The sequence below is a fragment of the Pipistrellus kuhlii genome, unplaced genomic scaffold (assembly GCF_014108245.1).
Source record: "Pipistrellus kuhlii isolate mPipKuh1 unplaced genomic scaffold, mPipKuh1.p scaffold_m20_p_18, whole genome shotgun sequence".
NCBI classification, from domain to species: domain Eukaryota; kingdom Metazoa; phylum Chordata; class Mammalia; order Chiroptera; family Vespertilionidae; genus Pipistrellus; species Pipistrellus kuhlii.
In genome coordinates this window covers 26,563,472-26,591,463 of record NW_023425493.1, presented here as the reverse complement: position 1 = coordinate 26,591,463, position 27,992 = coordinate 26,563,472, and the positions used below count along the sequence as shown (strand labels likewise).

At 43.2% G+C, this 27,992-nt stretch overlaps 2 protein-coding genes across 8 annotated transcripts; one reads left to right on the top strand and one right to left on the bottom strand.

The window, feature by feature from the left end:
- Window positions 1-6,395: 6,395 nt before the first annotated feature.
- On the bottom strand, window positions 6,396-6,843 carry LOC118721193 (60S acidic ribosomal protein P1-like). Its single transcript, XM_036441903.2, has one exon. It carries the CDS (start codon window positions 6,786-6,788, stop codon window positions 6,447-6,449), a length of 342 nt encoding a protein of 113 aa, XP_036297796.1. The 5' UTR covers window positions 6,789-6,843; the 3' UTR covers window positions 6,396-6,446.
- Window positions 6,844-10,755: 3,912 nt separating this feature from the next.
- Window positions 10,756-27,436, top strand: ANP32E (acidic nuclear phosphoprotein 32 family member E). 7 transcript variants are annotated; one of them, XM_045583393.1, is made up of 7 exons: window positions 10,761-11,172; window positions 14,787-14,936; window positions 16,407-16,529; window positions 17,557-17,722; window positions 18,444-18,610; window positions 22,545-22,614; window positions 23,246-23,484. In XM_045583393.1, the coding sequence occupies exons 1-7, from the start codon at window positions 11,119-11,121 to the stop codon at window positions 23,374-23,376; spliced, it is 861 nt and encodes a 286-aa protein (XP_045439349.1). In that variant the 5' UTR covers window positions 10,761-11,118; the 3' UTR covers window positions 23,377-23,484. The 7 variants fall into 7 exon arrangements, with proteins under 7 accessions (XP_036297781.1, XP_036297784.1, XP_036297783.1 ...); XM_036441885.2 differs by lacking the exon at window positions 23,246-23,484 and adding an exon at window positions 25,160-27,436 and having other exon boundaries at window positions 10,764-11,172; XM_036441888.2 differs by lacking the exons at window positions 16,407-16,529; window positions 23,246-23,484 and adding an exon at window positions 25,160-27,436 and having other exon boundaries at window positions 10,756-11,172.
- Window positions 27,437-27,992: the final 556 nt, after the last annotated feature.

The following is a 27,992-nucleotide window of genomic DNA, read 5'->3' as shown; positions in this document are numbered from 1 at the left end:
TGCCTTCCCTCCGGGCCCTCTCTCTTTTATCTCCCTCTGCAGTCTTCACTCTACTTGCTGGCCAGCGACTTCACAATTGCCTTCTGCTTTTAAGGTGGCTCTGGATGGGCATAGGTGGGGAGCTGGGCTGCCTGGGTTGCCGGCCAACAGCTCCTTAAATAGCCGATTAGGCATGCAGGATGGCCCCGCTCGCTCGGAGCCGGAGCCCGCTGAGTGCACCCTGGGTGCTCCCTGGGTTCCGCCGGAGACCTGGCCCCAGCTCAGGAGCCCAGCTGGGAGAGCTCTCCCCTCCTCCTTTCACACAGACACTGTTCGGATGGTGTCCCCTGGAGGGGGAGGGGGGGGGCAGGGCAGGAGGGCTTCAGGGTTCAATCCAGCCCACTCAGGGGGACACCGGGTTCTCATTCCCCGGCTGGCTGCACCGAGGAGCAGCTCCCTGGGTGGTATGGGGCAGATGGGGGAGGCCCTTTCCCGTCTCCTGAGGAATTTGAACTGCGCTGGGCTAGGAAGAGTCCAGAATCAGAGACAGGTAGCCAGCCAGGAGGAGCTGGGAGACTCGGGGTAGGAAGTCAAGGACTAAAACCCGAGTCGTGGGGAATAAAGAAGAGAAGCGAGGCGAAGAGAACTTGTCCGGAGTGCCTGTCACCACCCCCTTCCCACGGTGAGGCTGGCTCCACGTGCCTGTGTGGCCTGGGTGGGGGCTGGGGGTTTTGTTTGTTGGATAAAGCCCATTTGTATGCCCAGCGGGGGAGGGGCCCGGGCAGCACCATGGGGAGACAGCGGCTCCAACTGCCAGGCCCAGGCACCTCCCTCCCCAGGGAGGCCAGATCTGGGGCAGGCTTTTGTCCCTGAAAGGACACTAACCCTGGCAGGGCGGCCAGGGCAGGAGGGAGACGGGGAGACCTTAGGACAATCCCTACCATCACCAAAAAAGGCGGGCTCCAGAGAAAGGGAGGGGAGGGAGCGCAGAGAGACCATGTGATCCAGCTGGGAGAGGGGCCGGGGTCTTCCCTCCGGCCCAACAAAGGGCCGAGCGAGCGGGACACGTGGGACCCGGGAAACCTGCCTCCGGGCGAAACCTGCCACCGGGCGCTGGGCGCGGGGCTGTGTCAGGAATGTGGGCTGCTGCTTGCTCCCCCACGGGACTGGAAATCCTGGTCGGAATGTACACCCAAAGTCCTTCGTTAGAGAACGGGAAACCCTAAGATACTTTATACCAGACGCTGCAATCTCTTCATCCCTCTTACCCTTCCTCAGTCACCAGCCAGGAGGATGCTCCCCTCGGAGCTCCCTCTGCCCTCCCTCCTGCTCCTCTAAGTCTAAGCAGAATAAACAGCCCAGACAAAGGGAGCGGAAGCTGAATGAGGGAGCAGGATGGAAGCCGAACAGAATGAAGCTGTGCAGGATCCGCAGCACCTGCAGAGGCAGCAGCCCTCAGGCTTTCTGGATGGATCTGCAAAGCCAAGCCATTCTGCAGATGTCACTTCCTTTCTAATTCTCTCATCAGCCTCCATATGGTTTTTCCTTGACAGGACAGTTGTTGTTGGTAATCCTCACCCAAGGATATATTTTTCTATTGATTTTTTTTAGAGGACGTGGAAGGCAGGGAGTGAGGGAGAAAGAGAGAGAAGCATTGATGTGAGAGAGATATATGATTGGTTGCTTCCCACATGCTCCCCAGCTGGTCTGGGCTCAAACCTGCAACGCTGGTACTTGTCCTTCACAGAGAGTTAAATCCTCAACCCCTTGTGCATGGGCTGATGCTCTATCCATTGAGCAACACCAGCCAAGACACTTACAGGAAAGTTTTGTTTTGAGGTTCCCATAAAGTCTCCACACATCTCACCTGAGAAGAATGGATGGTAAAGTGTCCATTAGACTTCCTGGGAATGAGGATAGGTATCACAGAGGACCAAGAGGGGAAAAAGAAAAGAAAAATCGGAGCCCTGGCTGGTGTTGGCCTGTGCACCAAAGGGTCTCGGATTCCATTCCCAGTCAAGGGCAGGTACTTGAGTTCAGATTCACTCTCTGCCTCCTGGTTGGGGCGTGTGTGCGAGGCAACCAGTAGATGTGTCTCTCTCACATTGATGTTTCTCTCTTCCTCCCTCTCCTCCCTCTGTCCCTTCCACTCTCTCTGAAAAGCAATGGAAAAAAATATTCTCTGGTGAGGATTAACGAAAATAAAATAAAGCAAAGAAAGCAGAGGTGTCTTTTGCTTGGCACTGAAGAAGGGGCCTGATCAGAATGACCTCAGAGTTCCTGGGGAGCGCCTGGGGCTGTGGTTCCACCTCCAGAGGCAGAGAGCGTGTCTTGCCAGGCGCCACCTCCTGGTTGTCTGTGAACTTTTTAAAAGAAACTTTAATTTTTAGAATTTTAATTTAAAATGTTTTGTGAGTGATTCCTTCTGGGAAGCGGTTCACTGCTGGTGGGCTTTGGGCTTTTGTCTGCACAATTGAGCACTGTTTCACAAGAAGCCTTCGCCCCGGCTCAGCATTTTCTCACTTCCGTGTGAGCAGCTCGGCGAGGCCCTCGTGCTTCCCAACAGGACAAAGGGCCTGGCTTCTGGAAGAGCAGCACCGGCTCCAGAGACTTGCCTTTATTTTGGTCTTTGGCTCCCATGTGGATATTTCTGATTCACCAGGCTGCTTTGGGATAGATGGCAAGAGAAGCCTTATATGTTTAAGAAAAAAAGCCTCGCCCTAACCAGCTTGGCTCAGTGGATAGAGCATTCCAGGTTCGATTCCGGTCAAGGGCATGTACCTTGGTTGTGGGCACATCCCTAGTAGGGGGTGTGCATGGATGCTTCTCCCTCATCAATGTTTCTAACTCTCCCTCTTCTTCTCTGTAAAAAAATCAATAAAATACCCTGTTTCCCCAAAAATAAGACAGTGTCTTATATTAATTTTTGCTCCCAAAGATGCACTAGGTCTTATTTTCAGGGGATGTCTTATTTTTCCATGAAGAAGAATACGGCACACATTTATTGTTAAATGAAAATAAAGGAAATTTATTACCTGTATACGGTACGGTAGTACGGTAGTTGTCAACACAAACCAGACAAACTGTGAATCCTACAGTATCAAGAATTTACTCATTTATTCATCTTCTGGAACATCATCATAACAATCCAATTCCTGAATTTCCTGGTGAATTTCTTGTGACTCCATTTCTTTCAGAATCAGTGGACCAAATCTCTCATGTTTAGCAATAGCATTCTGCGACAGAGCCTGGGGGGGACCTTATTTTCGGGGGGATGCCTTATATTTCACTCAGAAGGAAACCTGTAAGTAGGTCTTATTTTCAGAGGATGTCTTATTTTCGGGGAAACACGGCATGTTAAAGAAAAGAAAAAAGCCATCTCACTCCCACCCCACCCTCACCCCCACCCCCTTAGGTGCCACTCAGACTCTGGCACCTTTGTCTTAATTCCACTTTTCCCTTTCTAGCCCTCCCTTACTCCAGGTTTGGCTGAAAAACCAAGGCACTCCGCTGCCTCTGGCGCCATCTCCTGACATTTCAAAAGTAGTGAAATGTGAACAGGTCAGAATCAAAGACATCCAAGTGTGGCGAGTTTTTGGTTTGATTTTCCTTCAAAGGCCCTTAAAAAAAAAAAAAAAAAAAAAAAAGGATATTTAAACTTACTAAATATCCCAACTAGTCTAAAACACTTTACAGGAACCCACCAGGTTCTCTGAGCCTGTATGAAGAGTATGTGAGAGTTCAGAGAGGAAGGGAGGCAGATCAAAAGGAACTTCCTCAGGCAGTATTAATTTCTGAGCACAGAGAATCAATGCGGAGACAGAATTGGAGAGCATCTGATTTCCTAAAATGCAAGCAACTGTGTTCCGTCAAGTAATACAGATCCAGAAATGGTCCAACTTGATAGAAAATCACCTTTATTATCACACCCTTGTCTTCTAACCCATTGGTACTGAAGCCCCTTAGGTGAACACAAAAGTTTCCAAGAATTAAAGTAATTTGGGGGAGGGGTAGGTCACATTCTCAGTTTCCCAGTTCTCATGCAGGACAGATACAGTATAAGAATCTTTTTTTTTTTTAAATAAATCTTTATTGTTCATATTATTACAGATGTTCCTCATTTTTCCCCCCTCCATTGCTCCCCTCCACCAGGTTCCCATCCCACCCTCTGCCCTTTCCCCATCCCCCATTGTCCTCATCCATAGGTGCACAGTTTATGTTCAGTCTCTTCCCACATCCCCCACTCCCCTTTTCTCTGAGAACCATCAGTCCACTCCCCTTCCATACCTCTGATTCTATTATATTCACCAGTTAATATTGTTCATCATGTTTTTTACTTCCCTTGGTTTTTAGATTCACTTGTTTGATAGTTATGTATTTTTTGTTCATAATTTTTATCTTTAATTTCTTTTTCTTCTGAAAGAACCCCCTTCAGCAATTCATATAATTCTGGTTTGGTGGTGATGAACTCCTTTAGCTTTTTTTATTTTTTATTTGTGAAGCTCTTTATCTGGCCTTCGATTCTGAGTGATAGCTTGGCTGGGTAGAATATTTTTGGCTGTAGGTTCTTGTTATTCATCACCTTGAATATTTCTTGTCATTCCTGTCTGACCTGCATGGTTTCTGTTGAGAAATCAGCTGACAATCGTATGGGTGCGCCTTTATAGGTAACTACCTACTTTTCTCTTGCTGCTTTTAATATTCTCTCTTTGTCTTTTGCTCTTGGAATTTTAATTATGATGTGTCTTGGTGTGGTCCTCTTTGGATTCCTTTTGTTTGGGGTTCTGTGCGCTTCCTGGACTTGCAAGTCTATTTCTTTCACCAGGTGGGGGAAGTTTTCTGTCACTATTTCTTTCAATATGTTTTTGGTATCTTGCTCTTTGTCATCTTCTGGGATGCCCATAATTCTGATGTTAGTTCGCTTGAAGTTGTCCCAGAGGTTTCTTACACTATCTTCAACTTTCTGGATTCTCTTGTCTTCTTGCTTCTGCGGAGGAGTGTCCTCTGGCTCTTTGTGTTCCAAACCTTTGACTTGATTTTGCGATCTTCCATTCTGTTTTTAGGACTCTGTATAATATTTTTTATTTCAGAGAATGTAAACTTTATTTCTAATTGATCCTTTATTATTTCTAGTTGATCCCTTTTCATATCTTCATAGGTCTTGTTTATTTTATCGGCCTTTTCTAGGAAATTCTTGAAAAACCTTATAAGCATGGTTTTGAACTCTATATCCAGTCGCTTTTTGTCCTCCATTTCTTTTGTTTCTGATCTGTTTCCTTGTCTCAGCATTTTTGCTGCTTCCCTGAGTGGTAGGGTGCGAGGATCAGCTGTATCTATGCCAGGAGACATCCTTATTCGACTAGACTTGGAAAACTGCAAGAGCCTCTGTGCTCAGCTTGGATGGGGAGGAGTTTCAGGGTGGAGCCTACAGCCTTGGCTTCTGGTTAGCCCCTCCCTATGAGGTTCCTGAGTCTCAGTGTCCCTCAGGGTCATTTGGTACTCACTGCAAGCACCTCTGGGAGAAAAGTGCCCTAGAGTTTCGCCCGCTACCAGACAGTCTAGTCTCTCCCCCAACAATCCCGCAACTGGGGTTCAGTGCAGTTAGAAGTGGGGTTAAGAGCAGTTTGGAGCTTTTGTCTCCTTCCCGCTAGGGCAATCCAGTGGCTCAATCAACAGTCTGTCCTCTGCGTGAAATGTGCTCAACTCGGGGGCTCTGCCTTTTGCTGCTCCCCTGAGCTTCCACCTTACAGCTCAGATTTCCTCTGTATGAGCCTGGGGCCCGAGGGTCTCGCCCAGAACTGGGGTTCAGTGCAGTCAGAACTGGGGCTCAGCACAGTCCAGAGCTTTTTTCTCCTTCCCACTAGGGCAGTCTAGCAGCTCAGTCAACAGTCTATCCTCTGCGCACAATATGCGCGGCTCCGGGGTTCTGCCTTTTGCCACTTCCCTGAGCTTCCGCCTTACAGCTCAGATTCCCTCTGTATGAGCCTGGGACCCCAGAGTCTCGCCCAGAACTGGGGTTCAGTGCTATCAGAATTGGGGTTCAGTCCGGAGCTTTTATCTCCTTCCCGCTAGGGAACGCCAGCCAGGCACTCAGCCGCCCCTCCACTCCGGCTCTGTCCCCTCCACGCGGGCAGCGTGTCTCCGTACCTTAGGCTTTTACAGCTCCTCTGATTTTCCTTCTGGTTCTCTCTTTCCTTCTAGTTGTAGAATTTCCAGTCAGTCAACTTTCCTGTAGTTCTGGATAAGGTCCACTTTATATTTTAGTTGTATTTTTTGAAATTGTTGTGTGAGGCTGCAGTTAGGCGTTTACCTATGCCGCCATCTTGGTTTCTCCCCCAGTATAAGAATCTTGGAGAGAGAGGACACGTAAGAATTTGTGGTCTGAAATGTTGCAAATTTATTTATTTATTTATTTATTTTTTTAACAGAGGTCAGCTTTTATTGACTGTGTTACAAAAAGAGCCAGTTTAGTCAAAAAGACCGAAGCCCATGTCATCATCAGACTCCTCAGATTCTTCTTTCTTTGCTTCCACTTTCTTCTCAGCTGGGGCAGCAACGGTGGAGGCGGCAGGACCTCCTGCCGGTGCAGCACTAGCTGCAGGGGCAGGTCCACCAGCCCCTACATTGCAGACGGGACTCCCAATGTTGACATTGGCCAGAGCCTTTGCAAACAGGCCTGGCCAGAAAGGCTCAACATTTACTCCAGCTGCTTTGATGAGGGCATTGATCCTATCCTCCGTCACCGTCACTTCATTGTCGTGCAGGATGAGGGCTGAGTAGATGCAGGCGAGCTCCGACATGGAGGCCATGGCGAGGGTGGGTGCTGGGCGAGCGCTGCTGGGAGCTGTGCTGGTCGCTGGATTAAGTGAGGGCCTCACCCCAACGCGGCCTTCGCTTCCTCCGAACCGAGCACCTTACCGGCAGCTGGGGAAAGGGGCTGACGTGTTGCAACTTTAATTAAAAAGGAGTAATTTTGTGTCATGCATTGATTCTATGCCCAGAACACTGCCTGGTACATAAATATTTGCTGAGTGAATGAATGAATTTAGTCATGGGATATTTATTTACCTTTTTTTCCCCTTCTTTTTTTTACCTTTGGTATTTCGCAGAATTTTAGACCAGAAGGATCCTCAGGAATCATTCCAACTTCCTTATTTACCTTGTAAAGACTGAGTTTTGAGGGATTTAGGGATTTTCCTGTGGTTTGTCACATAGCTGCTAAGCTGAACCAGAGCAAGGACGTAGGTCCCACTGAACTTTCTCCTGTACCACTGCTTCTCAGATGACAGTGTGCATCAGAATCATCTGGAAAGCTTAGTAAAGTACACATTTCTGCCCTAACCGGTTTGGCTCAGCAGATGGAGGGATCCCAGGTTTGATTCCGATCAAGGGCATGTACCTTGGTTGTGGGCACCTCCCAGTGGGGAGTGTGCAGAAGGCAGCTGGTCAATGTGTCTCTCTCATTGGTGTTTCTGGCTCTCTATCCTCCCTTCCTCTCTGTAAAAAAACAATGAAATATATATTTTTTAAAAGTACACATTACTGGGCCTCTCCCTTTCACAGTTTCTGGTTTCATAGTTTGGGGTATGTCCAGAAATTTGCATTTCTGACAGGTTTCAGTGTGATGCTGAGGCTGCTGGTCAGAGGTACCAAACAAGAGTGAATGCCCTACACCAACTGGAGGAGCAGAGGCAGTTGGGGAGTTGCATTCTTAGTGGGGTTCCAGCCATCTGGAATTGTTCTTTGCAGCCACTTTTGTAGGGTTTAGCAACAATACCTTCGTTAGTTATAAAAATGTATAGAATGCTTCTAGGTGCTAGGCATCATGTCAGACCCTAAAATTAAAAAATTAGTAAGATGTAATCCCTGCCCTTAAGAACTTCTTAGGGGCCCTAGCTGGTTTGGCTCAGTGGATAGATCATCAACCTGCCGACTGAAGGGTCCCGAGTTTGATTCTGGTCAAGGGCACATACCTGGGTTGTGGGCTTGATCCCCAGTAGGGAGCATGCAAGAGGCAACCAATCAGTGATTCTCTCTCATTGATGTTTCTCTCTCTCTCTCTCTCTCTCTCTCTCTCTCTCTCTCTCTCTCTCTCTCTCTTTCTCTCTCTCCCTCCCTCCCTCCCTCTCCATTACTCTCTGAAATCAATAAAAAAATATTTTTTAAAAAGAACTTCTTGCGGGATGCAGATACCTTACCCAATTCCTGGAATACAGTGATGGCAAGTCCTAATTAGTGATAGAGCAAAGTGTTTATGGGAATCAAGGCGGATGGACAATGAGCAGTGAGAGTTTCATTACCTAATGTCAACAATCTTTCTATAGGTTGGGAGCATAACCAGGTTCTATAGTTACATGTAAGGTCATAAAAATTGCTACTCCAAGGAAGGCAGAAACATGCTTCACTGTCTCTGAGTGTGACACCAAATGATAGGTTAAATCAAGGCAGGATTCCCTTAATATAGCTAATAAACTGCTTCCTTTGCAAGGAGGAAGGAAGAGGATATCATGGTGCCCTAGAATTGTAATTATTGGTTCCCTCTGCTTCGGTGGCCACCTCATTCTGCTCCCTTTTCTTCTTCTCTACCATTCATCTCACCCAAATAATGATCGTGTACCAACCCAAGCAAAAGACAAACACTTCTAGCACTTCCTTTTTGTAGAGGGCCCTTGGGAATGCACATGGATGACCTGTAATTATCATCAGCTGAACTCAAGGTGTAGGCAGAGCCATGCCCTGGGAACAGGTTTCCCCAAAATGTCAGAGACGGTTATCAGTACTGATTTCTTATCTTTATCCATGTGCTTAGAATGAGGAATGAATAGGACCTTGGTTTACCCAGGTCTTGATATGCTAAATCCCAGGAATGAGGATATGCTAAATCCCAGGCACACCCAAAACTCCTTTGATTCTAAGCTTTTCAGGGAAACCTTTTGGAAATAAATAAATGTGCTGTGTTGTCTGTGGTGGGTGTTGACTGTCTCTCCATCAGAGTGACAGCCCCCCAATCCGGGTCCCTGCTTGATGAATCTATTTCTGCCTCTTGGTCTCTTTTTTTCTTTAATTTCTTTTTTTTAAAAAATTTATTTATTTATTTATTTATTTATTTATTTATTTATTTATAGAGAGGAAGGGAGAGAGATAGAGAGAAACATCGATCAGCTGCCTTCTACACAACCCCCACTGGAACCTGGCTGGGTTGGAGGCTCCTCCCGGGTCCTGGACCCTGGTCTGGGATTTTGCAGGAGGCAGCCAATCAATGATTCTCTCTCATCATTGATGTTTCTATCTCTCTTTCCCTCTCTCTTCCTCTCTGAAATCAATGAAGATTAAAAACAAATGTTCAGATTCATTCCTTTAAAAAAATGTTTATGGAGGTATAAATTACATACAGTAAAATCCACCCTTTTCACTGTACAGTTCTATGATTTCTGACAAATGCATACAATTGTGTGACACCATCATAATCAAGATGTAGAGCAGTTCATCACCCCTGACACCCTCCCTGCCACAACTCCTTTGTGCCCCTTCCTAGTCGGCTTCTCTTCCCACACTCATCCTTTGGTCACTGCTGATTTGTTTTCCGACTCTATAATTTTGCCCTTTCCAGAAAGTCTATGTATTATACTGTGGTCCTTTTTGTTGTTGCTGTTACTTCTCACTTGAGGATATTTTTTAAAATATTCATTTTTTAATTAAAAATTTATAAAAAAATATTTTTATTGATTTCAGAGAGAGACAGAAATATCATGATGAGAGAATTATTGATCAGCTACCTCCTGCAAGCCTCACCCTGGGATCAAGTCTGCAATCCCGGCATATGCCCTGACCGGGAATTGAACCTGGTTCCTGGTTCATAGGTCGACACTCAACCACGGAGCCAGGCTGGCCAGGCTATTTTTGTTGATTTTTAGAGAGAGGAAGGGAGGGAGAGATATATAAACATCTTTGTCATGAGACAGGATCTCAGGGAATTATCAGGGTGACGACAGCAGAGTTTATCAGGCCCAATCATAGTGGAAGTTAAAATACCATTTTTAATTGATTTCAGAGAGGAAGGAAGAGGGAGAAGAGAAACATCAATGATGAGAGAAACTCCGCTGCCTCCTGCACGCTCTCCACTGGGGATCCAGCCCGCAACCCAGGCATGTGCCCTTGACCGGAATCGAACCTGGGACCCTTCATTTCGCAGGCTGATGCTCTATCCACTGAGCCAAACCGGCTAGGGCTAAAATACCGTTTTTATCCCCGCCTCTGATTCTGCACCAGAAGCCTGACCCAGCAGGACAGTGCCAGGAATGCATGCTTTCTATGTGATATGCACGCATGTTGCTGCGGCACCTTGCCTACAAAGCAGGAGCTGTGCTTTCAAATCGCCAAGAGCCTGTGCGTGCTGTGTGGTGACGAGCCAATCTCGCAACTTGGGCACGTAAGAAGGATGCCTTCTCTCTCCCTTTAACATCAAGAACATAAAGAAAGAAACAAAACAAAAACACCCAAACAAACCCGACAAGCCTCAGAAACCGCCGGAGAGCCTAGAGAAAGCGCGCCAATCGCACAAAGAAAAGTAGGGGGGCTGGTGGGATTCAAAATAGTTCCCCAGGACGAACACCCGCCTGGACCTATCGGAGTTAACTGCGCGCTCGGTTGTAGCTAATGGACGCGGCACTGCCGGCTCGGGCCCGCCCTCGAGGCTGATTGACGTTTGCGCCGCCCAATGGGATGGCGCGATGCTGAAGCACCAGCCAATACATTCGGGAGGTGGGCGGAGCGTGGGCCAGGGGGTTGGCGGTGTCGTGTCATGGAGGCTCAGTCTCTCCGCAGCCATTGAAGGGGACGGAACTGCGGGAGTGTGTGTATGTGTGTGCGCGTGTGTGTGTGCATGTGAGCGCGCGCGCCAGTGTGTGGACAAGGAGGTGTTGGCAGCCGAGTTAGAGTCCCAACTCCTTGGACTCCATTTGGCATTCTTTTCTCCCCCCCCCCCCCCACTCTCCCACAACCTATCTGCTGGTGGTGGGCGTTTGTGTTTGCGTTTCTTTTCATTCATTTCCAAATCTTTCACATTTGAGGGGTGGGGGTTAGTGGGGAAGGCAGGACCGGGTAACGGAGGAGAGGAGGCGCCGAAGACCGGAGGAGGACATGGAGATGAAGACGAAGATTAACCAGGAGTTAAGGAATCGAGCCCCGGAGGAGGTGAGATGACTCAGCCCCCTCCCCTTCCCACCAGCCCGGATTCGGGGGATCGGGTGGTGGTGGTGGTGGTGGTGGTGGGGCGCCTGGGTGGGTGTGTGGGGACGGGTAATGAAATAACCCCAACCCCAGGAAGTATTTAAGTTTAAATCATTAATATCTTTTACTTAAAATGGCGAAGGGCTTAAGTTTCTAGGGGCTTTTTTTTGTGTGTGTGTGTGCGGCATGGGGGCTTAGTCCCATTCTCCTTTCAGGCGTCCTGCTCTCGTGGGGGGCGGGAAGCAGGGTGTCGGGGGGCCGCTCGGCTCCCCTCCTCCCGGGGGACAGGCGGCGTGGGCGCGACCCCGGGTCCCGCTCGCCCCCCTGCCGCAGCCATCGTCGCCCGAGAAGTTAGTCCAACTTTTCCTCGGGGCTGTGCCCTCTCTTTTTGGGGGGAGGGGCGGCCCGGCCTGGGGGCCCCCGGGCGCCCGCAGAGGCCGCGCCGCGCAGGCTGGGGTCGCCCCGGAGGCCGGCGCCCACCCGCCCGCGGCGCCCACTCCCCGGGGCAGCGCGCGCCGGCCGCGCGGGCGGAATCTGGGTCAGCGGCCGCCGAGAAGTTTTGGGGACTCGTCGCTGCGATCGGCGGCGGGGAGGGCGCTCGAGGGGTGATCTCCTTCCCCGCGGCGGCCGGCTGGTCTGGTCGCGGCGGCCGCAGCCCGGGCCGCGGCCCCCGGAGGCGGTCCACGCGCCCGGCCCCGGGCGGAGGGCTTTGTGCCTCCCGGACGGCGCGGCGGCGGCTCTGGGCGATGCGCGCTCCCCGCGGCCGCCTTAAAGGGCCGGGGCTGGGAGGGGCCACGCGAGGCGGGGTTGCGGTCAACTTTTGGGGGGTCGGGCGGGAGGCGTTTCCGCCCCCTTTCCGAGGGTGCCTCTCCGGCTTCAGTCCCACCCCGCCCAGCCCGTCCCATCCCGCCGGGCGCGGAGGCGGTCCTGGGAGGCGACCCCGTTTTTCCGTGGGAACCCCCCGCCCCTCGTGGGGTTTCCGCGGGTCGGAGAGGCAGGTCGTCAGAGTGGGCCGGTGACCAGAGGGGAACTCTCACTCCTGATCAGAGGGAAGCCTTAACCGCGGCCTCTGAGCTACGTGCGGGCGTTGGGACTTTGGGGTATAATTTGCTCGGCGGCTGGAGGCGGGGCCGTGCTCCCCGCGTACGGGACGGGGAGGGTCTGTCCGGCGGCGGCGTGCACTTTTCAAAGAAGTTTGTTTCCCTGGGATTGGCAGGTGCAGGGAGGAGGAAACAGCCGTTATTATCTCAGAGGTAACTGGAAATTTTCTAGCACCTGCTCTTTGGGGGCTGCAGAAAGAAAGAAAAAATTATTTTTTAAAGCTGCCTCTCAGAAGCACGTTTAGAATGCTTTTCTATGGCTTGGGGTGGAAAAGTGGATTTATACCCCCCCATTCTTTTCCCTACCCTATCGCAGTAACTCCTGCCCCCGCACTCTTTTACTAGGGCTACGGAAGTAATACCCTTTCCAGTTTTGGCGAGTGCCCGGAACTTGCCTTTTCGTAGCCTCTCCTTCTCCCCCTGGTGTAATAACGGTCGTGTATTTGCAAAGCTTTTCCCAGTTTACAAAGCACCGTCCTCTTTGCTCTCCACCGACTCCTTCAGACACACCGGCGAGGTAGACCGGGTCGGTGGAGGCCCAGGACCGTGCAGTTACTCAGGGGGAGGCACTGGTGAGCTGACACCAAACCCAGTGGGCTGACACCAGGCAGGCCATTCTCACCCTCTGGGCTTTGGCTTCCTCCTCTCTAAGCAGATCACGATGCCTTCTCCGCTCACTGAAGTAATTATGTCGAAGACACGTTGAAGCCGAGAAGGTGGCACTCCTTGTTGCTAATTGGAGCACTCCCAATACAGTACCTGGGTCAGAGCGGGAAGGGAGTGCCGGGGTCTTCTGCCTCCCCGAGAGGAAGTCCGTCTAGCCCACATCAGAAAGTTTTGTGTGTTTTTTCCACATCAGAAAGTTTTGTTCTACGACTCTGACCTAATGGAGGATCCAGCCACCACCTGCCCCCTCCCAAAAATGGGGAGAAAGTCACAAAAGTGCTACCAAGATGGCAGGGAGAAATAAACATTTTGTCAACGATGTATCATTCTGGGTGGTATTGTTTGGCCTTGATGTTAGAACAAATAACATCCAAAAGCTGGGTTGTCTCGGTAGGAGCTTTCTTTTCTTCTTAAAAAAAAAAAAATTTTCAGAAAAGCAACTAAGTTTGTTGCTCAGTTTAAAAGAAAGGGAGAAAAAAGGCTTAAAAAAAAAAAAAGAAACTTCCGCTGAAACCGGTTTGGCTCAGTGGTAGAGCGTTGGTCTGTGGACTGAAAGGTCCCAGGTTCGATTCCGGTCAAGGGCATGTACATTGGTTGCGGGCACATCCCCGGTAGGGGGTGTGCAGGAGGCAGCTAGTTGATGTTTCTCTCTCATCGACGTTTCTAGCTCTCTATCTCTCTCCCTTCCTCTCTGTAAAAATCAATAAAATATATATTTAAAAATATATATTAAAAAAAAGAAAAAATAAACTTCCTAAATGTGGTCTAGAAATTACTCTGGGAGGAAATAAAAGCAACTGCCCTTCAAATATATAGAAAGCTATAATTAAAAGTCAATGTATTAGGCCTCAAAACTAAAAGTAAATAATTTGTGTTTTTGCCTCCCTAAAAATAAAGCTTAAAAAGTATATGTTTTCATTTCAAAGAGGAAGGGAGAGGGAGAGGGAGATAGAAACATCAATAATGAGAATCATTGATCGGCTGCCTCCTGCACGCCCCCTCCTGCATGCCCCCTATTGAGCCCTCAACCCAAGCACGTGCTCTTGAATGTAATCGACCCCGGGACCTTCCAGTCCACAATCCAATGCTCTAACTACTGAGCCAAACCAGATAGGGCAGGAGGACTAACATTTCTTCACGGTAATAAGGTATTTTTGAGTTTTGGTGGCATTTATCAACCAAAGATAAGGGGGATTAAACTGAAAAAAGAATTTCCTTTTCTCTCTCTACTGTTTGCAGGCAGCGCACTCGCATCCTTCCCCAGTAGCCTCGGTGTCGCCTCCTGCATAGACACAGGCCCTGGTGTTGAGAGTTCTCATCAGAGGAGGAAACAAGTTTCACCTGGGACCCTTCTTCAACTGTGTTTTTATTTTTATTTTTATTTTTTAAAATATATTTTATTGATTTTTTACAGAGAGGAAGAGAGAGGAATAGAGAGTTAGAAACATCAATGAGAGAGAATCATCAATCAGCTGCCTCTTGCACACCCCCTACTAAGGGTGTGCCCGCAACTAAGGTACATGTCCTTGACCGGAATCGAACCTGGGACCTTTCAGTCCGCAGGCCGACGCTCTATCCACTGAGCCAAACCAGTTTTGGCTCAAATGCGTTTTTAGTTCATCAGTGATTGGAAGCAGACATCAAACTTCTGAGTCCAAGTTTAAATGTAAAGGGTTAACTTACAGTGATGACTGGTGGACTGTATTTCAGTATTTTTGGAGAATGATAAGATGGATCGGTGGTGTGTCTGGACCCCAGATCTTTTGCTAAACAGACTGCCAACTAAAGAATCATTCTTGTTCTCTCTTACAGCTGACACAGTTAATCCTTGATAATTGCCATTGTGTCAATGGGGAAATTGAGGGCCTGAATGATACTTTTAAAAAACTAGAGTTTCTGAGTATGATTAATGTGGAACTAAGTTCACTGGCCCGGCTTCCCAACTTAAATAAACTTCGAAAGGTAAGTTGACCTTAGGCATTAAAGCATCACGATTTGAATGCAGAGGACTATTCTTGTTTTTGGGTATTTTGTTTTTTTTACCAAATGGAATGACTATTCTGCTTTATTATTTTTTTACTATTCTGCCTTTTAACTAAAAGGTTCTAAGTTTCTAGAGGTAAGCAGAAGGGCTATGTAGAATTTTGGAATCGGCTGTAATAATTGCTTTTATAAATTTATTTTATTTAATATATATTTTAATATATTTTGATTTTAGAAAAGAAGGGAGGAGAGGGAGAGAGAGATAGAAACATCAGTGATGAGAGAGAATCATTGATCAGCTGCCTCCTGCACACCCTACAATGGGAATCGATCCCGCAACCCAGGCATGTGCCCTGATGGGAAATTGAACCATGATCTCCTGGTTCATGGGTTGACACACTCAACCACTGAGCCATGCCATCTGGGCTTGCTTTTAGAAATTTATATTTAATAATGAATTGCTTTATGGTATGAATTTCAACTTAACATTTTCAACTTTAAGTTTTCCTCTGAAACATAAAATCTAACTATTAAACAATTGGAACCAAACCTACATTAGGAGACATTATACCAACAGTACCCGGCTTACAGTGGTTTGACTTACAACTTTTTGACTTAATGATGGTGTGAAAACAATATGCATTAAGTAGAAACTGCACTACAGTTTTGAATTTTGATCTGTTACTGGGCTAGCATTATGGGGAATGTTACTCTCTCGTGAAGCTGGGCAGTGGCAACGAGCCAAGCTCCCAGTCAGACACGCGATCATGAGGGTAAACCACTGATATCCTACAGTGTATATGTTAATTGTATTAGATGATTTTGTCCAACTGTTGGCTAATTAATGTAAGTATTCTGAGAATGTTATAGGCTAGGCATAAGCTATGATATTGCTAAATTAGCTATATTGAATGCATTTTTTAAAATCCTTATGTGAGGATATTTTCCCATTCATTTTTTGGAGAGAATGGAAGGGAGGGAAAGGGGAGAGAGAGGAGGGGAGAGAGAGAAACATCTATTATATGTGACAGAGACACATCAGTTGGTTGCCTGCTGCATGCGCCCTGACCTGGGCTGGGGATTGAGCCTCAACCGAGGTATGTGCCCTTGACTGGGAATCGAATCTGTGACCCTTTGGTCTGCAGGCCAATGCTCTAACCACTGAACAACCAGCTGGGGCATTAAATGCATTTTTGACTTGCAATATTTTTGACTTACAATGGTGGGTTTATCTGGATATAACCCATTATAAATCACGCAGCCATTCATACAGGAATCTTAACATACTACTTGGTGGTTGTAGGTGGAATTTGGAAATTAATTACTTTTGACAGTCTTGAAGCCAGAGAGAATAACAAATGCTTTCTGTCAAACTGATGTATTTTTAAAATCTTTGATCTATCCTAAGTCTTAACCATTTTTTGTTTCTTCCCCATGTTGAATATATAGTTGGAACTTAGTAACAATAAAATTTCTGGAGGGTTGGAAGTCCTGGCAGAGAAATGTCCTAATCTTACCCACCTCAATCTGAGTGGAAACAAAATAAAAGATCTCAGTGCACTAGAAGCTCTGGTAAGTGGAAAGATTTGTCTCTGGGCTTGCTTTTTTTAGTTGAATTTTCTGAGATTTGCATATATAGGGTATCCAAAAAAGTATACACACACTTAATTATAAAGGCTGTGTTTATTAAAACACATTTTATTTTCAGAATTGAGCTATCAGCTGTTAAAGTGTATATACATTTTTTTGGGATACTATATTTATATATTAGCAGGAACAGAAAAATATTGCTCATTTATTTAGATAAATATTATTCATTAGTAAAATACAAGAATATAAGTAAGGCCCCAGCTGGTTTGGCTTAGTGGATAAAGTATCAGCCTTTGGACTGATGTTTTCCGGGTTCAATTCCAGTCAAGGGCATGGGCCTGGGTTTCAGGCTTGATCCCCAGTAGTGGGTGTGCAAAAGACAGCCGATGGATGATTCTCTCTCATTGATGTTTCTAACTTTCTATCCCTCTGTCTTCCTCTCTGTAAAAAAATCAATAAAATATATTAAAAAAAAAAAAAGAGTTGAATATCTGTTCTGAAAATTTCTAGTATTTTCTTAAATTCTATTCCTTTTCCTTTCTTCTGGACTTTTTAAAAGTTATTTTGTTATTTGTTCATTTGTTTCCTTGTATGAAGAAAGGAAAAGATAAAGTGAAAAATTGTTGCTCCGATTTTTAAAAAGTTTGTGAAGAGGTTGAAATTGTTGAAAGTAAGTTTGTGGATTTAAACTAAACATCTTGTTATTGTTGCCTGTTTGTGCGGATTCGCTCAACAAATATACTGAGTGCCTTTTATAAGTAAGACACTAGCCAGGTGCTGGAGACACAGTAGTTGAACACAACCAAGTTCCTACTTCTGTGGAGTTAGCACGTCAGCACTTCATTAAGAGAACTGGCTGTGTTTGGTATAATAACACTTCATTATAAAATTCTAAAGGTTCAAAATCATCCTCTTGATTTCAAGTATATGTTTTCTGGCTCATGAGTTAAAAGAAAATAACAAGATATTTTACATCTTGATTGTAAGTTTTAACTTCTTATTTTTCCAGCAAAATCTTAAAAATTTGAAAAGTCTTGACTTGTTTAACTGTGAGATCACAACCCTAGAAGATTACAGAGAGAGTATTTTTGAACTGCTGCAGCAAATCACCTACTTAGATGGATTTGATCAGGAGGATAACGAAGCACCAGACTCGGGAGCAGAGGATGATGAAGGTAATCATTCATAATACTCATAAATGTGCCACAGTTATAGCCTGCACTCTAACCAGGCAAATTAGAATGGGCATGGATATTTAGGTGTAGGGAAAAAAAAGATGTTAGTAAGACAAACATTTAGAAACCCATAGCCCTAGAACTGTATTCTTTGAGATTTCTGATAACTTTGGGGGCATTTAATAATTATTATATCAGGCTCTGTGAAATTTTATATATCTGTTATAAGTCACCCAGTAAAAGTGGCAATATTTATTTATTTATTTGTTTATTTATTTTTGTTATGTTGTTTTTTTATTTTTTTATTTTTTATTATTATTATTTTTTTAAATATATTTTATTGATTTTTTACAGAGAGGAAGAGAGAGAGATAGAGAGTTAGAAACATCAATGAGAGAGAATCATCGATCAGCTGCCTCTTGCACACCCCCTACTGAGGATGAGCCCACAACCAAGGTACATGCCCTTGACCGGAATCGAACCTGGGACCCTTCAGTCCGACGCTCTATCCACTGAGCCAAACCGGTCTCGGCTAGAAACTGTATTTTTCAAGTAGTAAATATGGGTGTTATAAAGAGGACATTTTAAGAAATAAAATCACTGAGATACCCACCTATTTGCTTAAGAGTTTGAAGTGATTGGGGCAAGGGTTAAAAGAATCAATATATTATCAATAAACATTTGCCCAGCCATTTGCCTACCTCTGAAAATATTTTTAAAGATGGAGATGAAGATGACGAAGAGGAAGATGAAGCAGGTCCACCTGAAGGATTTGAGGAAGAGGAGGAGGAAGAAGAGGAGGAGGAGGAGGACGATGAAGCAGGCTCAGAACTGGGAGAGGGAGAAGAGGAAGTGGGCCTCTCATACTTAATGAGAGAAGAAATTCAGGTGAACAGACCTTTCTTACTTGCACTGAAAATTAGTTATTTAGGCATAGAGCTAAGTACTATAAGAAGTAAGATGTGTAGAAATCTGAATTATTTCTAACCTATGGGGGTGCATGTGTCTGTCTGCCTGTCATTTTTCTCCCCTACTCCCCTCAGTTCATACCATATCCAGGTAATCATAAACATCTATTGATTTTACCTCCCGGATACCTTCCAAATCCATTCTGCACTCAGCAGCATGGTGTGATGGAAACATTTTACAACTGTTTCTGAGAATCAGTTTGTGCATTTATAAAACTTAGATTATACCAATCTCCTAGGATTGTTTTAAGGATTTAACAAAAACACCTATGAAGTATCTAGTGCCTAGCACATTGTAGGCACTCACAAAAACTCTTCTTTACCCTGATTATTTGCTTATGCTTTTTTTCCCAACCTCTACTCAAGGACCTGCTTGGGGAGAGGAAGGAGGAATGGATGAAAGAGAGACAGAGAGAGAGAGAGAGAGAGAGAGATTGATGGGCCATCCTCCTCTCCCTCCTGACCAAGTATCAAACACCCAACCCAGGTACTCCACCCGACTGAGAATCAAACTGGCAACCTTTTGGTGCCTGGGATGATGCCCAACCAACCAAGTCACTGGGGCCGGTTTCTTGCTGTGCGTTGTAGCTTTCTAAATGCTCTCTCTGAACACAGCATCACATGAAGGTGTAGCTCTCGCAGTGCTTGCCTGTGTGTTCCCAATGCAAATACCAGCCTGCCTGAAACCCTTTAATGTGTCCCTGTTGCCACCAAGACAAGGCCCTTCATTATCTAGCCCCTGCTTCCTTCCCTGGCTTTGTCTCCCTCAATACCAAATTAAATTGTCACACGGAGCTATTTCTTGCCTTCCTGTCTGTATGTAATGTGAGTATTCTATTAATATGACTTTGTACCCATGTCCTCTGATGAATTTTCTTTTTTTGAGATAAACATAAATAGAGCAAAGCATGTAAAGTACACTGATTTTATGGACAAGTCCATGAAATTGTTTTTAATTCTCACCTAAGGATATGTTTTTTCAAAATTGATTTAAAAAAATATATATTTTATTGATTTTTTTACAGAGAGTAAGTGAGAGAGATAGAGTTAGAAACATTGATGAGCCGAAAACCGGTTTGGCTCAGTGGTAGAGCGTCGGTCTGCGGACTGAAGGTCCCGGTCAAGGGCATGTACCTTGGTTGCGGGCATATCCCCAGTAGGGGGTGTGCAAGAGGCAGCTGGTTGATGTTTCTCTCTCATCGACGTTTCTAGCTCTCTCTCTCTCTCTCTCTCCCTTCCTCTCTGTAAAAAATCAATAAAATATATTAACAAAAAACAAACAAACAAAAAAAGAAACATTGATGAAAGAGAAACATTGATCAGCTGCCTCCTGCACACCTCCCACTGGGGATATGCCCCCAACCAAGGTACATGCCCTAGACCAGAATCGAACCTGGGACCTTTCAGTCCGCAGGCTGACGCTCTATCCACTGAGCCCAACTGGTTTCGGCTCAAAATTGATTTTTATAGAGAGTGGAAGGGAGAGAGTGAGAGAGACAGAAACATAGATGTGAGAGAGAAACAGGATCCCTGCAACCTAGGTATGTGCCCTGACTGGGAATTGAACCAACGGCCTTTCCATATATAGGACAATGCTCCAAGCCACCGAGTCACACCAGCCATGGCAAATCCACAGGATTTTACATATGTTTATACTTGTGTAACCACCACACAAATCATGCCTTGTGAACTGTTATCTTTAAATATTCAACTCTGGCCGAAACCAGTTTGGCTCAGTGGATAGAGCGTCGGCCTGCGGACTGAAAGGTCTCGGGTTCGATTCTGGTCAAGGGCATGTACCTTGGTTGTGGGCACATCCCCAGCAGAGGGTGTGCAGGAGGCAGCTGGTCGATGTTTCTCTCCCATCGATGTTTCTAGCTCTCTATCCCTCTCTCTTCCCCTCTGTAAAAAATCAATAAAATATATTAAAAAAAAAAAAAATTCAACTCTGGCCCAGCCTGTTTGACTCAGTGGTTGAACGTCAAGAGATCATGATTCAGTTCCCCTTCAGAGCACACGCCCAGATTGCGGGCTCCATCATTAGACTGGGTATGCAGGAGGCAGCCCATCGATGATGTTTCTACCTCTCTATCCCTCTCCCTTCCTCTCTCTCAAAAAAATCGATAAGTATTTTTTTAAAAGGCTCTACTTTATAAAAAACAAAACAAAACACAAACTCTCAGCTCTGGAGTTGCCTCATTGAAGCTTTTTGTAATTTTTTTATGGACAATCACTCCTTTCTTTGTTACCTTTGAAACTTGATTAGACTTCTGTTATTACCTGTAGTCATTTTTGTAAAAACTTGTTTATTTGGCAACTTTCTGCTAGATGGTGAAATCTTTAAGGGAGGGAGTTTCTCCTATTGTTAATTTATTGTTTCGTTTTCATAATTTATAATTTAAAACAAGTTTTTATTATTAAAAATAATATCTTACAATAGAAATTGTTAGTATTCTCATGTTTTCCTAATGACTTACATTGGTTAGATAGATGATAACACTGATTAATGGTAATTTTTCTCTGATACTCTTTTTTTTAAAATATATTTTATTGATTTTTTTACAGAGAGGAAGAGAGAGGAATAGAGAGTGAGAAACATAGATGAGAGAGAATCATCGATCAGCTGCCTCTTGCACACCCCCTACTGGGGATGTGCCCGCAACCCAAGTATATGCCCTTGACCGGAATCGAACCCAGGACTTCTCAGTCCGCAGACTGACGCTCTACCACTGAGCCACACCGGTTTCGGCTCTTTGATACTCTTTTAAATATAAAACTAGTATGAGGAAAAATACGACTCAAACTTGTTTGGGCCCTTAGTGAGTTAGGAGCTATAGAATCATGAAGAACTTTTAAGTATTTTATGTATTCATAGAGAAAGGCCACCTGTTTAATTGGAATCCTTCTGCAACTTGAGTGTTTTCCCCCTAAGTTTTAATTTATTTAGTAAAATAATGAACTCATGTTATTTTTGTCTTTGGCTTTTTATTTTCTCTGTCAATCATTCTTTTTAAGTCCAGATAGTATTAAGTAATTTAAAAATGACCTTTAGCTAACTACAAATGTTTAACGTGTATCATTCCACTGAACATTGGGAAATATTAACTAAAATTGAATGGTCAAGTATAGAGCAAAAATCTCTAAGATAATACATACAACATTAAGTCAGTGTAGTATCCAGGTAGCAGTGACTAGAAGTGTTCCATTATGATGAGAAATTTGGGTGTTTAAAATGAGGACTTGTTTTTAGAAACTAAGAACCAGTGGGAGTGTCAGAGTCTACTGAGATTTAAAAAGAAAGTAGAAGGAAATAGAAATGGTATTTTATTAGGTATTTTTTGTTTGAGTCTTTTTTTAATTTTCACCTTAGGATATGTTTTTTATTGATTTTTGAGAGAGAGGAAGGGGGAAATATAGAAAGAAACATCAATGTGAGATAGAAACATCTATCAGTTGCCTCCCATATGTGCCTTGACTGGGGATCGAACCCCTAACCCAAGTATGTGCCCTGACTGGGAATCAAACTGAAACCTTTTGATATACCGGATGATGATGCCCCAACTAACTGAGCCACCCGGCCAGGGCAGTTTGAGTCATTTCTATTTCAGCTGCTCTTCAAAAGTAAGGAATTAATATGTATAAAAGACTTTATGTAGGACTTACAATATGCATTGTAATCATATTTTCTTTAAAACAAATTCCAGACAAGTAATTAACCTTTTAAACTTGGGCTTTTCTAAATTATCAAGGGATAATGTGATGAGTATCTCATGTGTTTTTAAAATTGTAAGTATCAAACTGGAAAATCTGTGTCATGGCTCATTTATTCTCAAACTGAATATTTGAATTTCAAGGATGAAGAAGATGATGATGACTATGTTGAAGGGGAAGAAGAAGAAGAAGAAGATGAAGAAGAAGAAGAGGGTGAGTTATATTAGCCATAAAAGTATTCTAAAATTAGAGGGGGAGGGTCAGTATGGCAGCATAGGTAAACGCAGTATTTGCCTCCTGCCACAACCACATCAAAATTACAACTAAACCACAGAACCACCACCATTCAGAACCACCTGAAATCTTGGCAGAACGGAAGCCCTACAACTAGAGAATTAAAGAAGCCACATTGAGACTGGTATGAGGGGCAGAGGTGTGGAATGGGCTGTGTGATGGTTAAAAATCGGAAGGGATTTCTTGGCTGCAGAATTCCCCCTGTTAGGAGCAAGACTATCCCAGCTCCACACCAGACTTCTCAACCCAAGGTTCCAGTGCCAGGAAGAAAAGTCCCTGTAACTTCAGATTGTAAAAAGTGGGGATTGTGGCTGAGTGACACAGAGGCTGCTGTGTCAGGAGTCCCAGGCAGTTTCTCTTAAAGGGCCCACACACAGACTTACTCAGACTCACTCCCTCTGAGCTACAGCATTGGGGCAGCAACTTGAAAGGATCCAGTAAGAGGTGCTCAGGAGGCAGCTGATCAGTGATTCTCTCTTATCATTGATATTTCTCTCTCTCCATTCCTCTCTGAAATCAATAAATATGTGGGTTTTTTTTTTTTTAAAAGAACTAATTGAAATGGAAGCAGGAAAACTACCAGATATAGAGTTCAAAACAATGGTTTTAAGGATGCTCAAGGGACTTAAGAACTCCAAGGACATACAAAAGGAAGTCAGAAATGAAGGATACACTAAATGAAATGAAGAATAATTTACAGGGGATCAACAGTAGAGTAGAGGATGCCAAGAATCAAATAGACGATTTGGAATATGAGTAAGCAAAAAACACCCAATCAGAAGAGCAAAAGGAAAAAAAGAACCCAAAAATATAAAGACATATAAGGAGCCTCTGGGACAACTTCAAGCATATCAACATTCATCTCTTAGGGGTACCAGAAGGAGAAGAGAGGGACCAAAAAATTAAAAAACTTTTGAAAAAATAACGAAGAAAACTTATCCTATCTGGTGAAAGAAATAGACTTTCAAGTGCAGGAAGTATAGGATGAACCCAAAGAGGCCAACATTCAGACACCTCATAATTAAAATGCCAAATGTTAAACACAAAGAGATTCTTAAAAGCTGCAAAAGAAAAGCAGTTAGTTACCTACAAGGGGAGTGCCCATATAACTCTCGGCCAATTTCTCGAAATTTGCAGGTCAGAAGGGAGTGGCAAGAAATATTCAAAGTGATAAAAAAAAAAACAAGGACCAATAACCAAGACTATATGCATTACCCATGGACACAAACAATAGGGTGGTGAAGGCCTGGGGTGGGGCAGGATCCAGATGGAAGAGGGCAATGGGGGCGGGGAGACATCTGTAATACTAAACGATAAAGATTAAAAAAAGAAGAAAAAGATATCCTAAAATTAAAGTTACAGCTATTAAAAAAAAATAAAAAAAATAAAGTTACAGCTATTCATGGACTTTAAAGATTGACTCTATAATTCAAAATTACTACTGATCTTGATTTTGGCAACATGTTATAGAATTCTCTTGAAAGGTATAAAACCTTTTTCCCCCTCAGGGTATTTATTAATTCCAATTGAAAAACAGCTTATAACATTTATTTTCAAAGTAGGAATAAAGAGATAATGGATTTCTTTAAAAAAAAAAAATATTTTATTGATTTTTTACAGAGAGGAAGAGAGGGATAGAGAGTTAGAAACATCGATGAGAGAGAAACACCGATCAGCTGCCTCTTGCACACCCCCTACTGGGGATGTGCTAGCAACCAAGGTACATGCCCTTGACCGGAATTGAACCTGGGACCTTTCAGTCCGCAGGCCAACGCTCTATCCACTGAGCCAAACCAGTTTTGGCGATAATGGATTTCTTTTTAAAAATATATTTTTGTTGATTTCAGAGAGGACAGGGGAAAGGGAGAAATAGAAACATTAATGATGATTAAAAATCATTGCTCAGCTACCTCCTGCACCCTGCCTACTGAGGTTTGATCCTGAAACCTGGACATGTGCCCTGTCTGGGAATCAAACTATGACCTCCTGTTTATAGGTTGATGCTCAACCACTGAGTCACACTGACCAGGCAAGATCATGGATATTTGAGTTCAGTTTATTATTTTCTTTTCAGGGTCTTACATTTTGGAGAGGATGAAGGTTTCTCTAGAAGGGAAGAACAGTTGAACTCGATAATACCCTTTTTAGATTTGCTCTCTGGTACTCTACCTAGGCCTTTCCAAATAAATTTTAAAATTCACTAAGTCCATTATATCAAGCTCTTAATTTCTTGACCTGTACTTAATGATTTGGCCACAAGGGTGCATAGCAAGCTGCCATTATTTATGGATTTCTAAGTCTTAAGTTCTTTCAACTGAAGTTGAAAAGAAATTCACAGAGGACACTTAACCTATAATTTTTTTACACCATTAACTTTTCACTAAGGATCCAAACTTCGTAATTTAACAAATATTTATTTGCTAAAATTAAGTATTTTATACTTTTCCTTTCACTCTTCTTTCAGAAGAAGGTCTTCGAGGGGAAAAGCGAAAACGAGATGCTGAAGATGATGGAGAGGAAGAAGATGACTAGATCATTCTAAGACCAGTTTCCCTAAATTCCTGGGTGTGCAATAGAGTGGTCACATCTTGTTTCTTCATGTATAATAGTTATCCTTACAATAAGATAATGTGTAACTTTTTATAGGAAAAGTGTGGTTTTACTATTTTTGCCTTATCATTCCAAATAAGATTTACTAGTCTGCTAATGATCATATTATATGTAGAGAAAATTTTTCATTGACCTCATTGTGAAATTCTCTAGCAATTTATTTAGAATCTTAATTTTTCTAGTACAAGTTTACTTATTAGTCATTTTAGCCCATAATTAAAACATGATGACTTTTGCACAGGTCTAGTGTGCATTTCATTCATAAGGTTTTAAAGTTATTTATGAATTAACAAATTACAGTCAGCTGGAATATGAAATGAAAATAATCTCTTGAATGATAAGTTGGTTATTTTTTTAGAGGTGACCCAGAGATCTTCATTTGGAAAGCAATGCCCTTTTTTGGCTAAGGGATTTTGGGTGCTCTTTTGTCACGTGAGTAACTTGGGAAGTAGGAGCAGAATAATAAAGGTTCTATTCAGCAATATAGTTGCTGGCTTTGGGGGAGGCTTCTGAAACCTTTAAGCCAGGTGGCTAGTAAGATTTTATTTTTGAAGGAAAAATTGCTTACAGTAAGTTCAGATACATGCAGAGAAGCCCTTTGTTCCGCGCTGAATGAAGAGTATGACATGCTAATGGTTGGTTTTTGTTTTGTTTTTAAGTGAGCATTTTTCATTTTCCTTTCAACAATTCCTTTATGATCACCTTCCTTTCTTGTTTCACTCTCCTCAAAAAACAAAACAAACAAACAAAAAATGGGAAAACTTATGAATACCCAGGAAAACCTTTATTCTTATACCTCAACTACCTTTTCAGACCTGTCTCAGTTTATAAAAAGCTAAGTGAAACAAACTGAGTATTTTCTGAGATATGAATATTATCTATGCAGTTTTATGCAACAGACTCTGCTTACTGGAAATCTTTCTCAGTTGAAAAGATGTACAGACTAGAAGGATGAAGAAAGAAAAGAAGCAGATGGTTTTTCTGGAAGCAGAACTAGTGTTCCTCAAAAGTCAGAATAATTGCCTGTTGGTAATTAATGAGACATTCAAATAAAATTATAAGTTAGCTTCCCAATAACTTAGCTACCATTCTGCAAGCACTTCTAATTTTTTCTGAGTAGGACCTTTAATTATTCTTTCTATAGTTTTAAAGCATTATCAGATACAGCATTTGATTGGAATATATTAGGCAATGGAAAAATATTTGACACTAAATCCATATTAAAGTTAAGATTTGTTTTCAAGTGGATGTCCATTAAAAAGTAGAAAAATATCTGGGAAAAGTGCGAGTGTGTTTTCTTCTATGGCTATTGATTATGAGTAAATAAGTTCATCTCCCTTTTTGTTATGGAGGCTCCGTGTTCAAGGCGATTGCTTTTTTAATCTTGGCTCTAAATGTTTTCCCCTTTTGAATATTTGCAAGTTTTTTTGTTAGGGTCAGCAAATTAACTGAAGTTATACTTTCATGCTGGGACACATTACTGAGTATAGTACTGCTTCTTTTTTAGTTTAAGCTAAAAACGTGGCACAAAATGACTGAATTAAAACTCTTATGATAAGTTTAGTGGGGAGGATTTGAATACCCAAATAGCTAACATTTTATTCCTTTTTAACAATTGAAATCCCTTGTTTTAGTCCCTAAGAATTCTCATCACATTGTTTGCCAGATTATAAAATACTTATTTTTAAAAATTAAACTTATATATTGACTTTCTTATCAATCATTTTATCGTGCAATCAATATTATTGTTCTTTGGTTTGTAAACAATACTTAAGAGCCTCCAAATAACTTTTAAGACTTATTTAGCTTTGTGGGTGATATTTTCATGCAAATAAGGGTGGGTTTTATATTTTGTAGGAGTTTTTGGTCCTATTTTAATGCTTCTTTGTATGGCAGTGTGTATATAGTGTGTTAAATTCCTCAAAACTCTCAAAAATCTTTGAAGTTAATACTTTTGTGCAACTGTGTTTTGAATAAAGCCATGACAGTGTTAAGACAAAAAAAAAAAAAATGCAGTACTTCTGAGTATTCTTTTATTGTTTCTGACTGTTCCCTGTTTTTTTCTGAGACTGCTGTAACTTAAAATTTTTGAAACTGAATTGCTTCAAATAAATTGAAGATTTGTTGTTAATGATTAGTTTCAGTGTATGATATTCACTTTTGAACACCATCATTAGGGATATTGAAGATCTTTTTAAAGAACTGAGAAACAGCCGAGACCGGTTTGGCTCAATGGATAGAGCGTCGGCTTGGGGACTGAGGGACCCGGGTTCGATTCCGGTCAAGGGCATGTACCTTGGCTGTGGGCATATCCCCAGTAGGGGGTGTGCAAGAGGCAGCTGATCGATGTTTCTAGCTCTCTATTTCTCTCCCTTCCTCTCTGTACAAAATCAAAATATATTTAAAAAAAAAAGAACTGAGAAACAGCTTGGAAGTTAACTCATTTAAACACTTGGGTGTGATATGAGGCAGTGCAATTTAATAATTAACTCATGATGTACCTTCTTTTTCCCCCCAGAAGCAGAAAAAATTCTGGATTTTCTTAATTTTTCTCTTGGAGTTGCAAATTGATCCAGTACTTTTATGTATTTTGATTTGAAGTAATAAATCTATTACCTACAGTTGAATTATTACTTATAGTAGACTAATGTTGTTATAAACCTGTTGTACATCAACAGTTTTGTAAA